Below are 16,643 nucleotides of genomic sequence, written 5' to 3' on the forward strand. Positions count from 1 at the left end.
CTGAGAGGCTCAATAATTTACCAAGACTACACAGTTGGTCAGGAGTCAGACTAGGATGTGAACCCAGGAAGTCTGACTAGCTTCAGAGTACTTATTCATCACCACTATTAAAATTCAGAAAAATATAAAGCCAAAGAAAGTCCCCCAAAGAGAACTAGAGAAATGTTGCCTTGCAATCTGCATATACATTTGTGGTTGTTCAGTCCCTCAGTCATATCCAACTCTTTGTGACCCCATGGACTACAGCATACCAGCCTCCCCTGTCCTTCACTATCTCCCAGAGTTTGCTCAAACTCATGTCCATGGAGTTGACAATGCCATCCAAACATCTCTGTTGCCCCCTTCTCCTCCTGCCATCAGTCTTTCCCAGTATAAGGGTCTTTTCCAATGAGTCTGCTCTTCACATCAGGTGCCCAAAGTATTGGAGCTTCAGTTTCATTATCAGTCCTTGCAGTGAATATTCAGGGTTGGTTTCCTTTAGGATGGACTGGTTGGATCTCCTTGCAGTCCAAGAGACTCTCAAGAGTCTTCTCCAACACCACAGCAAAAGCATCAATTCTTTGGAGCTCAGCTTTCTTTATAGTCCAACTCACATCCATACATGACTACTGGAAAAACCATAGCTTTGACTAGATGGATATTTGTTGGCAAAGTAATGTCTCTGCTTTTTAATATGCTGTCTAGCTTTGTCATAGCTTTTCTTCCAAGGAGCAAGCATCTTTTAATTTCACCATTTGCAGTGAATTTGGAGCCCAAGAAGAATAAAAGTTGTCACTGTTTCTACTTTTCTCCCACCTATTTGCCATGAAGTGATGGGACCAGATCTTAGTTTTCTAAATGTTGAGTTTTAAGCCAGCTTTTTCATTCTCCCCTTTCACTTTCATCCAGGGCTCTTTAGTTACTCTTTGCTTTCTGCCATTAGGGTAGTATTATCACCTGCATATCTGAGGTTATTGATATTTCTCCTGGTAATCTAGATTCCAACTTGTGCTTCATCCATCTTGGCATTTTGCATCCTGGCATTACTCTGCATATAAGTTAGATAAGCAGGGAGACAATATACAACCTTAAGGTAGTACTTTCCTAATTTTGAACCAGCCCATTGTTCCTTGTCTGATTCTAACTATTGCTTCTTGATCTACATACAGGTTTCTTAGGAGACAGGTAAGGTGGTCTTATATTCACATTTCTTTAAGAATTTTCCACACTTTTTTGTGATCCACACAGTCAAAGTCTTTAATATAGTCGATGAAGGAGAAGTAGATGTTTTTTTTGAATTCCCTGCTTCTTCTATGATCCAACAGATGTTGGCAATTTGATCTCTGGTTCCTCTGCCTTTTTTAAATCCACTTGTATATCTGAAATTTCTCATGAACAGTATGAAAAAAACTCCTTGTAAATATTGTTTTCATGGCTATTTAACATTCCCATTAGGTAAATATACCAGTCTTTTCTCCACCACTCTCTCATGGTTGACTAGTTTGACTCAGTTTTCTGTTATGACAACAAGCACTGTGATAACTGTGTTTGTGCAAGACTTATAATTTTCAAAATATACCTTTAGGATACATCCTTGAAAGTGAAATTCCCCTGTCCAAGAGGACACTTTCAGGTTCCACAGCCAAGTTGTCAAGTGGTTTTCAGAAGCCTATACTCCTTTGCAGGGTCTGTACACTACACACAGCTGCCTTGGTCACCAGTCTCAGTCCAGCACCAAGAATGAGTCTCAGAAATCTTTGCTAATGTGATAGGTAGAATATGGTATTATATCATTGTCTTGATTTTTATTGCTTTAATGACTAAAGAATTGTCAGTTTGACCATGTGTCTATGTTAGTCGGTCAGGCATGTCTGACTCTTTGCGACTCCATGGACTGTAACCTACCAGGCTCTTCTGTCCATAGAATTCTCCAGGCAAGAATACTAGAGTGGGTAGCCATTCCCTTCTCCAGGGGATCTTCCCAAGTGAGGGATCGAACCTGGGTCTCCTGCATTACAGGCAGAGTCTTTACCATCTGATCATATTAGTTGATAAATTATATGAGTATTTGAGTGGTCTGTTTGGGTCCTTTGCCCATCTGTCTGCTGAGTCCATGCAGAGGCCTTAAGGCATCAAAAAGAGAAAAGCCAGTAGTTTTTCTTTCTTTCTTCTCCTTCCTTGACATGGAATTTTCTTGTTTTTTCCTAGTGTTTACTGCTAACATGGATCTTCCCTGGTGGCTGAGTGGTAAAGAACCGATCTGCCAGTGCAAGAGACACAGGAGACGCGGGTTTGATCCCTGGGTCAGGCAGATGCCCCAGAGGAGGGCATGCCAACCCACTCCAGTATTCTTGCCAGGAAAATCCCCATGGACAGAGGAGCCTAGTGGACTACAGTCCATGGGGTTGCAAAGAGTCAGACAGGACTGAAGCAACTGAGTGTGTGTGCGCATGCCTGTGTGTGCACACACACACGCCACACACACACACACTGCTAACATGAATTTAATCTTCCTCCCAAACCTTATAGGGAATTTTCTCTTGGTTCTATGTAAAGTATACTACTGATTAGTTCTAAAGGATATTGTTTTGTTTTCTACAGTGACTATGGCCTGTTCATAAATCTATCCCTACTTCTGTCTTGACTTTCAGGATTTTATGGGCAACTACAGACATTCTGCCCCCCGAATTACCCTGACTCTCAGAGAACCATGCCACCTAGCAGTTCCTGCAGTGTGATGCCTTCCTTCGAGGACTGTCTGGTCCCCACTTCCGTGGGCCAGGCTGGCTTTGATGTTTTCCACAGAGCCTTCTCAACTCACTCGGGCATTACAGGTATGTTGGTATCTGTGACTTAGACACTCAGGCAGACTAGCAGGTGAGATCATGTGGGTTTCTCATGACCAGCCTGGACTAGACTTGACCTAGCACACGACTGCATCAAATCCTATCTAGTACACCTGAGAAATGTCTTTCTTCTTCATCCTCCCCTCCAGCCTCCGCCAGCCCCACTTCCACCACCCTCACTCAGGTGCCATCATGTTTCTCCCAGACTTAAGCAACAGCCTTCCAACAAGTTTCCTTGAGTCAACTCCTTAACTTTCCCATTCTGCTCTCTGTGCTACCTGTAACCATTACCTTCCAAAAATAAAGGAAAAAGTAAGGTGCTTTCCTGTTTAGATACATTCAGTAATTTCTAGTTGCCCTAGAGAATAAAGTTGACCATCTGCAGCAAGGCATTCATAGTCCCCAGGAGTTGAGCCTGATCAAACTCCATGGACCTACCCTCCTATCTCATGTATTTTCCTTGTCTGTCTCCGTACCTGCTCTGCACCTGAGCTTCGCCAACACACTTGGCCCCACATATCTCACTCTCTGTCTTTGCTCCCTGTTTCCTCCTACTAGAATGTTCTTTCTTTACCTCCCCTTCTATGATAATCCCATCCATTCTTAAATGACTGGACTTTTATATCACCTCCTTTTTGAGGCCATCCTCACTCTTCCCTACAAAATTTTACTTTCATTGCTACTCAACCCATCTTTCGTGCAAGTCCTGCTTTAGCCATCTTTCTGCACATTCAGCCACTTCTTCACCTAAGGAGCCTGAGGATGGGACCCGCTGAAAGGCCTTGCCCAGCACTGTGGGCTCCCCAGTCCACATTTGCTCCTTGCATGCCTGGCAAGTATGATGAAGCATCAGTTGATTTGTGCACTCTTTCTTTTCCAGTGTATGATTTGCCTTCGGGTTCATCAAGCCTCTTTGGGGAGACTCTTCGCAGTGGACCTGAAGATGCCACATTCTTACAGATCAGTGCTGTGGACCGCTGTCCTAGCCAGCTCTCCTCTGTCTATACTGAAGGCTAAAATCTCCCCTAGCCTCCACTGCTGCTGGCATCCAGAATCTTTTTGCTCCTTGTCACCTTTTGTTCTTATACTTTCGCAGACCCTAAGAAAAAGGATGTCAAGCAAATCAACTCAATATGCCACACCACAGATGTGTCTTTGGAGAGCAGGGCTGGATGGTCAGAGCTGGGATTTGTAGGTGTGTTTGCAACTGCTCCTTTTTCCCTCTGGATTTGCCAGTGACCAGCAGGACTGTCTTTTCAAAGGGAATTCGGAGTCTCACTACTGGGTATCTGTTATTTCCCAATTGTCAACCTTCAAGGGACACCAGTGAGATTATGTGCATGTGAAAATGTAATTTGGAGATCACTCTTGCTGAAAACTCCAAATAAGGATGGACAACCCAGATTGCCAGCACAGTGAATTGCCTCACCCAAGAGCCAGGCGCAACAAGGGAAATCCACATCCAAGCCCAGCATGGGCTCAGCCCAGTTTCCCAGCACCAGCCTGGCATCCAGGGAGCTGGCTGCCTCTCTCCTCCTGGGTACTCCCATGCTAACCAATTGCTTTTCAGTGTTTTTCCAAAAGCAAAATGAGAAGGTTCTGTCAAGCACAGCCCCTTGGAAAGCTTGACAACTTGTTTTGTATTCCTGCAACCTATCTTAGTCCTTTGATTTTAAAGCCTTGTTATTTACATGTACGTTTAAAGGAAAAAATATTTAGAAGTCTGTTCTTTGGATGGAAATAATTATTTTAATCACCCCAGCTACATACGTCTGGCCTCTGCTGTGGCTTGGCTTGGCCCCACCTCATAGCTTCTGTGTGCACCAGGAATGTTCTGCAAAGGCTACCTGAGGGACATGGGGTCAGCCACCCCCTTCCCAGTGCTGCCACAGAGAGCCTCGTGTGTTGACTGTTAGTGACTCCACCTTGAGGACTTTATTCAAAGGAAAATTTCTCTTGACTGGTTCACCCATGGCCTCCACTCTGGTGCTCTGCCCAGAGACCTGCTAGAAGCTGTGAGAGCAGGGACACATGGAGGTGTGCTCCTGGGTTCTCTCAGAAAACCAAACTAGCAGTGCCCGATGTCCAGCTACTTTGCACAGCCTCTGCTCCCTCTGTTAGGATCTCCCCTCACCAGTCTCTGTCGCTCCCTTGCCCTTCTCCTCCCTCTTCATTGCTCTCATCCTGTTTTTTTGACTGTAGTTCAGACATACCCACCACCTGAGCAGGGTCTAGCTTAGGGCAGGTAGAGGAGACAGTTCTGGAAAGGTGGCCAAAAAGAAGCAACCGCTTTGTCTGAAACTCTGTTTTGAGCGCCTAGAATTTTCACAGAGCTCTTGGCCATTTGATCTCAAACCTGAATAGGAAGTCATTTTCTGTGACACCTTTTTGTTGCTGTTGTTTTATCGCTAAGTCATGCCCGACTCCTTGCCGCCCCAAGGACTAAAGCCATCCAGGCTCCTCTGTCCTCTGTGACACCTTTACCAAGCAATTAAAAAGGTCCCAAGTCCGATGACATAGGCTATAAAAATTGCCAAACCCCCCAAAACCTGGTAAATTCTGACATCCCAGTACAATCACATCTCATGATTTCTTTTCTCTCTCTTTAAAAATGTTCTCTGAAGAAAAATGAAACAATGCTATTTGTCAAACTGGGATAATTACAATCTCCAACAAGACAATTAAACAGCTTGGTGTCAGACTTAGGATCTGGTGACAGTTTGTATCCTGACAGACGTGTCCTTCCAGTCTGCTGCACAGTCGGTAGTGTTCTGCCTGACTCAGGACTTCATTCCCACATGCAGTATAATCAGGCTAATAAAGAACCAAGCGCAGGGTCCGCTTTTACAGTGCTCTCAGTCAATCTCATTTCTCTGGATAGTGGGCTCTGATCTGAGAAGAGCCATCATGCAGACATCTGTGTCTGCGAAAGAGACAAGTTATTCACTTTACAAAACTCTGCTCTGCTGTATGAAAGGACGCACGTCAGACTTTTCTTTCCCAATGAGCTCTCAGACGCACACCAAGTCCCACCCTTCTGGCAGACTTGGTGGATTGCGTTACCTGTGTCCTTTGCCACACCCTGCGGAGAAAGGGAAGTTCTGGTATGGTAGACAATCTATTCATTCTAAATCCCAGAGCCTCTACAGGGAACTCAAAACACATTTCATTCATGTAATGAGGAAAAAGATGGAAAGGTAAGGCAGTTACTGCAGTTGATGTTGTCAGCCTACTTGTGGCTTCTGGCTGTCTTTTGACATGGAAACAGGGAAGGAGGACAAAGCCAGAAGAACCCCAGATACTCTGGCTGGAGGAGATGCTCCTGAGCATCTGTAGTCTCCCCGCCAGCCTCACTGAGGCCCAAGGGAGCCTGGGGGTGCCAGGTGGCAGCCACACCTGCAGGATCTCCTTCCCTGGCAGGAATTAGCAGAAGCAGACCCAGTACCACCTGCAAGGCGGAGCGCCCCTCCTACTCCCTTCCCCATCCCGTGTTTCACCTTGGCTACAGGTTTGAGCTCAGGACCCCAGGACATGCCACTTCCAGTTTCCTTCTGGGTGACACGTGCTGGCCTTAGATTCCAGGATCTCACCTGACCTTTAAATTCATTCCTTGCTTGCTTTCACATTGCACAAGATTTATATATGTTTTCATCATTATGTTTGTAACAGTAAAAGTGGAAACTTCAAAAGATCATTCCCTTCCATTTTCTAGTCTTTTTCCTCTTGATATATAACCATTTTCATAAACATCTGAACACAGATTGTCATTCCCCTTTAAAAAAAAAAGAAGAAGAAACTGATGTTCACGAAAATACATACAGCCCAAAGCCAATTATCCTATTACATTAAAAAAAAAATCAGCATGCCTAGAGATATTTTACTTGCTGCATTGTCTTAATTCCCTAAAGGGACTGCATCACAATGTAAATTGTAATTTAGCCTGTGATCAGTGTTAAATATTAAATATTCTATTCCTGTAAAATATCTCCCATTACCCATGTCACCCCCCCCCCAAATTATTTAGGTGATTCTAAAATGGACAAAAGGTCATCAGTCAATCACAGCAAAGTTTCCACTGGTGAACCAGAGCTTTGGTGTTACTCTGTTGTTTTTAAATTAGCAGCTGTCAAGCACATTAGCATACTAGAACAGAGGTAAGTGTTCAACCCCATCTTCAAGAACCTTGCCTCCCAGTTGCCTTGAATTTGGGGAATAGTGGTTAAAAATGTCCAATTTAATTATTTGGTATTTTATTTGACTGTTTTGACCATGTCATTTTAAAGCAGCATTTTTAACAGCACTTTTTGTTGGTGGTGTGGAATTTCTGCGGTTACATTTTTTTTTCTTTGCAATGAGTAAAGCAAAAAAAAAAAAAAAACACTCATTGGAGAGATGGCAAGTGTAAAAAAGAGGAGATTTATTTTGTACAGACAGCAGAGCATCCTGTGTAATGTTGCTGACATAAAGCACTTTGGGGGGAAAAGTGGAAATCTGTTTTCCATAAATCACACAGACTCTTGTACATAGTTATATACACTCACGTAGAGAAATGAACTGCATATATCATACTGGATATGGGGCTGATTTTACTCTAGGGGCACATCTGGTGCTTATTGTCATAAATCTTTTAAAGAATTAGGTACACTTTTTTCTATTAATATGTATAGTTTTGTGATTTGTCACAGTTATGTTTCATATAATCATAAGTTATTTTGTCTCGTTTCATGAAGTCCTTTTTTTATGTCAAAAGTAAAATGAAGGGATTGTGCACTTGGTACATAATAAAACTGGAAATAGAGGATGTGCCCACCTGCCTGAAATCCTCTTTCAGCATGTTGTTTTAAAACACAATGGCAGCAACCATTTTTTGTTTGTTTGTTTGTTTTATTTTGTTTAGTTTTTACCATCCGCTTCCCTCATATTGGGTCGGTAATTATAATTAAAAGCAGATGGGGGTGGGGGAGGGAGTGTCCAAGGCCAGCTTTAAAATGCCGCATCGCTTTGGGCCAGAGCTGCAGCCTGGATTTAATTATAGATATGAGGACAAAATGACAGTAAAAATGAATGTGTCTCTGAATCCTTTACATGTTGGGAGTGTCCATAAATAAAACATGAAGTTTTATTTCATCAGATTTAATTAAAGCTTTTATACATGTTTTATTGGTTATTCTATTAATCTGCTTCAAAAACTGGATAAATGTGTGCTGGTGTTTCGGGTCTATTTGTGCCTTTTCAATGTAGTGCTACATCATGACTCAGAAATGCCTCTAGTGCATGGTCCTCCAGGTGATGGCCATTGGAGTGGGCCCTTTCTTCCCAGTTATCCTAACACCCTGCCAAGAAAGACACAAGCATCAGCTTCCTAATCTGTAAGTCCTCTGATTTCCTGAAGGATAAAGGGGAGGTTGTTCTTTCCCCTGATTCCTTGTCCTGTCTGGTCTGCAGCCTTTGGGGGACTGCCTGTCCCTCTGGCTGTGATGAGCTTCTGTCCCTAGCTCCCATCCACAGGAGACGGGAAAGGGGGAAAGAGTAGTCAGGAAGCTCGCACAACTGACTGACCAGTGAGCCAAACACAGCACTCTAAAAGACATCACATTATCTCAAGGACCATTCTTAGAATATTGATAGTTTTCTCACAGAAATTTTAAGACTTGAAGATTCTGTTAATGGGAGATACAAAGCCGAAGGGATGATGGCTCCCAGGCACCTCGTCTGGTTCTTCAAGGTGCTGGGGGAACAGGCAGCAAACTCATGTGGTTCAGGGTTTAGAGGTGGAAATAGTGCTGACTGACAAGACTCAGAGAGTCTGCTCCTTGAAGGGAGACAGCTGGCGAGAGGGTGATTTGGTCCAATCTTTTAGGAGGACAGGGTGGCATTAACTGATAGAGTTAAAGATACACATACCCTGCACTCCAGCTATTCCGTTCCTCTCTCGGGAGTCAACAACAGTTCAGATACAAGATGTTGAATGCCGTCCACAATAGCCAAACACTGGAAATGACACAACTGTCCACCAACAGTGGGAAGAAGACGTGAACTGTGCTCACGTAATGAAGTGACATGTGAGGCATGCAGCAAAGGCAGTGACAGAACTGCAGCCACATGCAGTCATCCAAAGCTGAGTCTCAGGAACTATGCTGAAAGAAAAAACAAGACAGGAAAGAAAATATACAGTGTTATTCTATTTATACACAGTTCAAAAACAAGCAGAATTCAAATGTAGAGTTTAGAGGGCAGAAGTGTAAACAACAGTGAGGAAAATGCTACCACAAAGATCCAGATACTGAGGACCTCCTGTCAGGAAGAAAGGGCACCCAGAGGACTTCTCTGTATGGGTGCTAAGCAACCATACTTAACTTTCCTGACTCACGTATTAGATTAAACAGATGTTTGCTCTGTACATACACATTTTTTAGTTTTTAGTTCAAATACCAGTGAAGGTCAACTCTTACTGCTCCAGGGGTCTGAAAACTTTGTCTGTAAAGGGCCAGGTCGAATGCATTTTTTGGCTTTGAGTCTCAGCTACTCAACTTTGTTGTTGCAGCTCAAAAGCAGCCAGAGACAATCTACAAATGAATGCATATGGCTGTGTTACAATAAAACTTTATTTATGGACACAAATTTGAATTTCCTGTGGTTTTCAGATGTCATGCGATATTTTTTGTCTTTTGATTTCTCTCAACTATTTAAAAATGTAAAAAAAAAATTCTTATTCTAGAAGCCATACAAAATGAAGCAAAAAAGGCAGTAGGCAAGATTTGCGCATGGGCCACAGTGTGCCATCCCTAGTCAAATGAGGGAACATTCTCCTGCCCTTCTCATAAATATCCACCCAAAGAAAACTGCAGTAAGGAACCCCTCTGCTTATTCTTTGGCTATGCCAGGTCCTGTTCCTGGAGGAAATTCATGAGCTCTATTGATTAAGCTTTTCTTTGTTTAGATTCTGGGTTCTGCTCCCCGGGATACAGATGAATGCTTAAGAGCCTGGAGTGCCATTCGACTTTATCTCTGGATTTGAAGTTTTTAATAAAAAGAACTGGGCAGAGAGAAATCTGTGAGAATTGGAAAATGAGCACCCATTCTTTCCAAGCTAACCAAATATTTGCTGGATCTTGGCAGCCATAGCCAACCTTTTCCTCTGAAATGCTAAGAGGTTACAAGTAACAGGAGACTTCATTTTTCTCAGGCCATAGCTCTCATGAGAAGCTGGAGTTGCCTCTCAAAACCTGCAGGGTTCTCAGGCAGGGGAGAGTCAAGGTTTTATGCTGAAAGACTCCTCCGAGAAATGGTTGGAGCAGAGTCAGGGTGCCCTGACGGTGCTGGTCATCTGTGCCCTCTCCTCATAGCAGGAGAAAGTGCTCAGCACCCCAGCACCTTCTCTAGCCCCTGGTTTCTCATTATGCCTGGCTCCCTAATTCTCAAACTTAAGTGTTTCTCAGCCCTGGCAGTGCTGCCTGTCAGCTACTCATGCTCTTGAGAGAGAATGAACGTGAATTCACTCGGTCATGAGTGTATGCTTTCTTTGTTTCTCCAGCTTGTGATGAAATGGATAATCGTTTCAAAAGCAAGGCTGTTCATGAGTCCTGGGGCATTTGTTAAATACCAGCATGGACTGAATCCTCCTCGGAGGGTCACCCTGGTGGTTTTGTGTGCTGGGCTTCATGTGTTGTGTATGGTCTGGATATTAAAGCTGCAAGGAACACAGCATCTTGGATGTAATAATCTGAACTTTATAAAAAGAAGTTTAACCAAAGAAAAGCTTAGAGAACATTCAGTCCAACCTCATCTTTTACAGAGAAGGAAATTGAGGTTGTTTCATTCATTTGTTCATTCATTTAACATTTATGTAAAAAACACAGAGGTAGAAGTGAATCTTATCCTCACATAGCTGACCACAGAGGATCCCAAGAATCATCTGCCTGAGAATATTGCCAGGTGCTTATTCAAAATTCACACTCTAAAGCTGCTGAACACAAATCTCAGAGTTACTGAGCTGGAATTCTTAGGGTTCAGATGGTTGCAACTACATTCTTAACTAAGCTCTTCAGGTGGTTGTTTATGGAAACTAACTTTGACCCTTTCTCCGCCCCTCCCCACCCCCACCCCCATCCCCGGCCACCTACCTTGATTTAGTAGAAGAAGCTGACCATTTAACAGGGCAACACAGTTTAATAAGAGCCAGCAAAGAGGGCCTTCCAATCCTTGCCTGGGGAGACAGGAGAGCAGGGTCTGAGTTTCCTGAGGGAAGGGATGGCTCCCTGAGCTAGTCCTGAAGGTCAAGTTAATCTTGAAGAAGCAAAGAAGCTGCAGAAGGGTATTGGTTTTGTTTAGTTGCTAAATCAAGTCTGAATCTTGTGACCCCATGGACTGTAACCCACCAGGCTCCTCTGTTCATGGGATTCTCCAGGCAAGGGTACTGGAGTGGGTTGCCATTTCCTTCTCCAGTGGATCTTCCCGACCGAGGCATTAAACCTGTGTCTTCTGCATAGTGGGCAGATTCTTCACCACTAAGCCACAAGGTAAGCCCAGCAAAAGGATGTACCAGGCAGAAAACATCTTCTGTGCAGAGCTGCCAGGAGAAGGAAAGTAACTTGCCAAGTGTCACCCAATAAGCTAGTTGGAGAGTTGTAGGTTGTCCCTTCTCTGGGCCTCAAGTGATTCTTCTCTGGTCCTGAGCCCCAGTCCCTCTTTGTCTACCTCATGGAGCTCAGGGCATTGTTTCCCAAACCAGCAGTATGTTACTAGTTACTCTGCAAAACAGAGTTCCACTTTCAAGTTAGTTTGGGGAGTGATGGGTCAAAGTTACAAAGACTCTTTTTTTTTTTTTTTCCTTATTGCAGGACCTCTCAGAGACTTTACAATGCTAAAGTGCAATGTGACTCTCCAAGAAAGAGTTGGAGGATGAAGTCTATTGACTGTGGAATGCTTTTTTCCAAAAAGTACCAGGTTAGCAATGTAGAAAACAGTTTGGTGGGTCCTCAAAAAGTTAACTATACAATTACCATATGATCCAGCCATTTCACTCTCATATACATACTCAAAAAGAACTGATAACTGGGACCAAAAACAGATATGTGTATACCAATGCTCCTAGAAGCACTGACAACAGCCAAATTGACAAAATGCCAAATGCTCCAAAAGCATTCACAATAGCCAAAATGTAGTCCACCAGCTGATGGATGTATAAACAAAGTGTGGTCTGTCCACACTGAATGTATAACCAGGCTTCTGTATCCACAGATTTGGAGCCAACCAACTGTATTCTGTCATTTTACATAATGGACTTGAGCATCCACAGATTTTGGTATCCATGGAACCAATGCCCCATGGATACTGAGATACAATTATATTGAATGTAACTAAACTTGTGCACTCAAAAATGGTTAAAATGGTAAACTTTATGTTAGGTATGTTTTAGCATAATAAAAAGTGTAATATAAACAGAGCACCTAATAGGGTGCCTGACATGAAGAAGATAATTTTTAAAGTAAGCACCCCGATAGGTAAGCGTTCCTTAGGACACAGTTTGGGAACGGGAACTCCAGACAGAGGTAAAGCCCATGGTGGGGTGATGGTGTTGGTCCTGGGTAGGTAGAAGTGGAGGCCACAAATGGCACTGGCTGGCAGAGAAAGCAGACGAGGAGAGGGCCAGGTGGTTTGAAGCAACGGCAGAAGACAGTTCCGAGCTCAGAGCTCTGGGCCCAGTGTAAATTCTCGGGTAACTGAGGAAGGGAGAAAAAGGCAGATGGAGGGAAGAGGGTGGGTGTTAGTGTAGCAGCAGGAAGAGGCAGTGGGCTGCAGAGGAAGACAGGAGGCGCTGGCATAGTCCCCACCAGTTCCAGTGTGTGCAGATGCAGAGATCTGGGCTTCATTCATTCATCTGACCATCGTTTACTGAACTCCACACCCATGGCTGTGTGCCTCTTACTGTTCTAGGTGCTGCGATAATCAGAAAAGAAAACTGCATTATGCCTGTCCTCATGGCATTGCATTCCTGTGGACTGGCATTTCAAATTGTTTGCTCTGGTTATCTGTGACATATGAGGCTCTGGGAGGTCAGTGACGGTTGGTTTCTCCAAGAAGGACATGCTGAGACACAGTTGGGAATGGAAACAGTTTTGAGGACGTTTTGAAGAGTGAAAGCAGAGGGGCCAAAGCTGGATTGGGTGGGAGGCACCGTCAAACTGTGATGCTAACTGGACAGAGGTTCTTTCAGTGGCCTGGAACAGAGGTTGCTCTGAACCACAACAAGAGCACCATGCTGGGTGGAAATAGCTAGGCCATCATACCACCCCCATGCTGAAGTCCATCCTGAGAAGGCTGTGTCTTGGCTATCACTCTCTTGTTCACGTAGTGGCTGAGGTCCTTCCAGAGAGCCAGAAAGCTGAGGAGACACTGAAAAAGTTAATAGTGTCCTCTAACCACATACGATGTGGCTGGGGGGTCTGAACAGCATAGCTCTGTTCCTAATAGGGCATTAGGGAAAAGCAGAGGTCCTCCATCATGTTCCCCAGTTTGTAGTAAAGAGTGTTTTGGGGGTATACACTCCTACACACTATCTAAAATGGATTTCTGACTCAGCTCTTCCTCTGCTAGCTCTAACACATAAACACACACACATTCTCACACACACACACAGGGTCACTGGGATTTCAGCATCTCAAGAGTATTTTCTCTCAAGGCTTAGTACTCTCCTTCCTGGGGACAGTGGCGAGGAATTTTGAGGGACGTAGGGTGGTAGATGACCTATTGTGTTTGCTCTAAGCCAGGAGTCATCGAGGACTGTCACAGGCTTTGGTGTCAGGCAGAACTTGTTCTCTGTCACTTACACCCTTTGCAGGAGCAGCAGAAGTAATCCCTAGCCTACACTGCCCTGAGCCCATTTCTTCTTCCAGCAGGAATAATTATGCTCCTCTCCCAGGCAATGAGATCATGCAGATTATCTGGCATAATCCCAGGTACATGTACAGGACTTGCTAAAGAGTGACCTTCATATTTTAAAAATTACTGATCCTGCACCCAGAGTAGAATGATAATTTGTGAGGAGAGCACAGAAGGGACCATCGTTCTCAGACCAGTGCATGGAAGCAGAAAGGAAATGACCTAGCCTGAGAGTAAGCAAGTCATAAAATTACCCAGATGACATTGCCCACAAAATCTGTCTTTGCCATGAGCTCAGAGCAACCTGTAGTACACATGGATGCCTCTTGGACTTCTTCCTGGGCCCATCAAGATAGGTGGTACTGCCTTTAGAAGCAAAGGAGAGGATCTTCGGTACTGGGCCCTGTGCTTCAAAGACTCCCCTCTGATTAGCCTCCAGCCATGCCCTGCCCCTCAAAGTGGGGACCAAAAGTATATCTCCAGCCCAAACCCACTTTCCTTCCACTTCTAGACCTAGTCCAGGTATCTATCTGTGACCTCAGAATTCCCTTTCCAAACAGTCCCACACTGCTTCCAGGGCCAGCCCAGTCTTCTTTCTCGAGTACATCCTCCCCAGAGTGGATCAGGGCTTCAGTGTGTACATCCCTGAGCCTGCAGGGTACCCAGGGAGTGTCTTAGTGGGATTGTGGATGGAGCTATATGTGGAGGCTGGGCTGTCTACATCTGGGCATAAAGTCTCCTCCTTGAAGACGGAACCAGCATTTTGGAGAGAAGAGGGGTGGGTCACTGGCCTGAGGCCAGGGACTGGCTCTCTTAGTGCTATCATTTTTCTGGCGAAGAAATCCAAGGAGTTTCTGATCATTATAAATCAAACCTGACCTTCCAGGTTATCGTGAAAGTACATTAGTTAACAATTATTTTAGATTTCTTTGGAATTTAAAAATATTTAGATCTATGAGTTTGTGGGCTTCAATTTGCAATCCTGCCCTGGGGACCTATAAATATTCAAGGTGGGCCTGGGGGGAGTCTTAGAGCCTGGAGTCCGTAGGCCCCTAAAGTACAAGGAGAGAAGGTATGCAGTAGATACTTGTGTGTGTGTGTGTGTGTTTGTGTGTGTGTGTATGTGTGTGTTAGTTGCTTAGTCGTGCCCAACTCTTTGTAACCCCGTAGACTTAGCCCACCAGGCCCCTCCGTCTGTGGGATTCTCCAGGTAAGAACACTGGAGTGGGTTGCCATTTCCTTCTCCAAAAGGAACTATAGAAAGAAAGAAAGTGAAGTCACTCAGTTGTGTCTGACTCTTTGAAAACCCCAAGGACTGTAGCCTACCAGGCTTCTCCATCCATGGAATTTTCCAGGCAAGAGTACTAGAGTGGGTTGCCATTTCCTTCTCCAGTAGATACTCAAAAGCCTGTTAAAACTCTTTAAGGAATGTCAGAGCATCAGGACTCAGCAAATACCTTGACAGTTGCTAGACAGCAAATGGTGCATGATGCAAACATTTGTTGTACTCTGATGCTTTTGAAAACAAAATACTGTATAGTTATTTCTAATCCAAGAGTTTCCTGACTTGGCTGTGCTCTTCAGTCCCCAGGGAACATGCAGAGACCGTGTCTCCATGTATGGGCCATAGAACATGTGTACAGCTGAGACCTTTGTGTTGTCCATGTAGTATATATGTAGTACGGCCCATTAAACTGAAGAGTTTTACGTCACCCCTGCCTCCACATCTGCAAGGCACGTTAAGCTAGCAGTCTCTCTCTGGGAGTATGGGGGGGCACATCTGTGTGGCCCAGCCACACAGCTGGGTCTTCCATCATCAACTCTAGATCACCCTCTGTCTTCTCCCTGGCTTAGACTCTGTGCTCACTTCTGCTGAGTCTTTCAAAAGGCCAGATTCATGTCCCCAGGAAGGGTTTATGTCTGAGGCCTAGGGCTCATGATGGAACAGGCCCACTTATGCTCCAGGCTCCCATGGATGCCTGAGAAATCCAGAGCTTGGTCACCGGACACCATCCAGTCCAGTTGCCTTGCTCCTGCACAGGAACCCAGATGCAGCATCAGCAGCTTGTCCAAGGCCAGTGAGTGAGACGACAGACCAAGAAGCCTGGGCTCTTCTGTTTAGACTGTGGTCACTTTTCCTCTGCTCCCAGGCTTTCCAGAATCTTTGCCCTTATCAAAACCTGACAGGGCTGTGCTGAGCTATTACTAGTCAGGCTTGCTCACCACCCAGAGCAGAGGAAAGCTGCTCTGGGAATCTCAGGCCGTTGTTCCAGTCTCCTCTTTGCAGTGGACCTCAGGCTGCCTGGCTGGGCTCTGTATGACCTGAGTTCAGTGCTGCTCCAGCCACGCCAACTGCAGTGTGATGGAGGCAGCATGGTGAGAAGGAAAAAGCGCTGGTCTGGGGTCCAGAGACCAGGCTCCCACTGGGTGATGACAGCCAAGTCGCTTCTGACCAGCTCTTGAGCTCCAGAATGAGATGGCCTCAGAATCCACTCCTTCTTCAGCACTGAAGCAAATTGTTTGACTTCTCTGAACCTCAGATTCTTCATCTATTCAATGAGGATAATACCTGAGCAACAGGGTTCCTAGGGACTCATGTATCCATCAAGTGGTTGGGCCCTTAATAAACTTTGGTTTCCCTGCCCCAACTATAAAATTCAACGAGTGGAAGTAGATGATCTGTACAGCTCTGGCATGCTGTCGCTTGGCTTCCTATTTCAGTATTTTCCCCAAGATCCAAGATCCATTTCCCTCTGGGGCCCTTTCCCTCCTCAGCCCTACTGTGTTCATTGGAAAGTTTGCTATGAAGTTGTGTTGTCCCTCACCTTCCCAGAACACAAAGGGCTTTGCAGCCAGAGTCATCCACCTGGCGGTTGGCTCTATTAGCGGTCCACCCAGAAGATGGATCCAGGAGGTGACCTGTAACAAGACTGCATT

General features: G+C 44.8%; 1 protein-coding gene across 8 annotated transcripts in view; it reads left to right on the top strand.

The window, feature by feature from the left end:
• GLIS3 (GLIS family zinc finger 3) overlaps window positions 1–9,446 on the top strand; it is a 533,844-nt gene extending 524,398 nt beyond the window's left edge. For all 8 annotated transcript variants that reach the window (XM_043890929.1, XM_043890930.1, XM_043890932.1 and 5 more), the window contains 2 exons: window positions 2,631–2,813; window positions 3,706–9,446. In XM_043890929.1, coding sequence (XP_043746864.1) covers window positions 2,631–2,813; window positions 3,706–3,842 — 320 coding nt within the window. In that variant the 3' untranslated portion in view covers window positions 3,843–9,446. The remainder of the gene's footprint in view (window positions 1–2,630; window positions 2,814–3,705) is intronic.
• Window positions 9,447–16,643: the final 7,197 nt, after the last annotated feature.

Source organism: Cervus elaphus, chromosome 29 (assembly GCF_910594005.1).
Source record: "Cervus elaphus chromosome 29, mCerEla1.1, whole genome shotgun sequence".
In the NCBI taxonomy this organism is placed as follows: domain Eukaryota; kingdom Metazoa; phylum Chordata; class Mammalia; order Artiodactyla; family Cervidae; genus Cervus; species Cervus elaphus.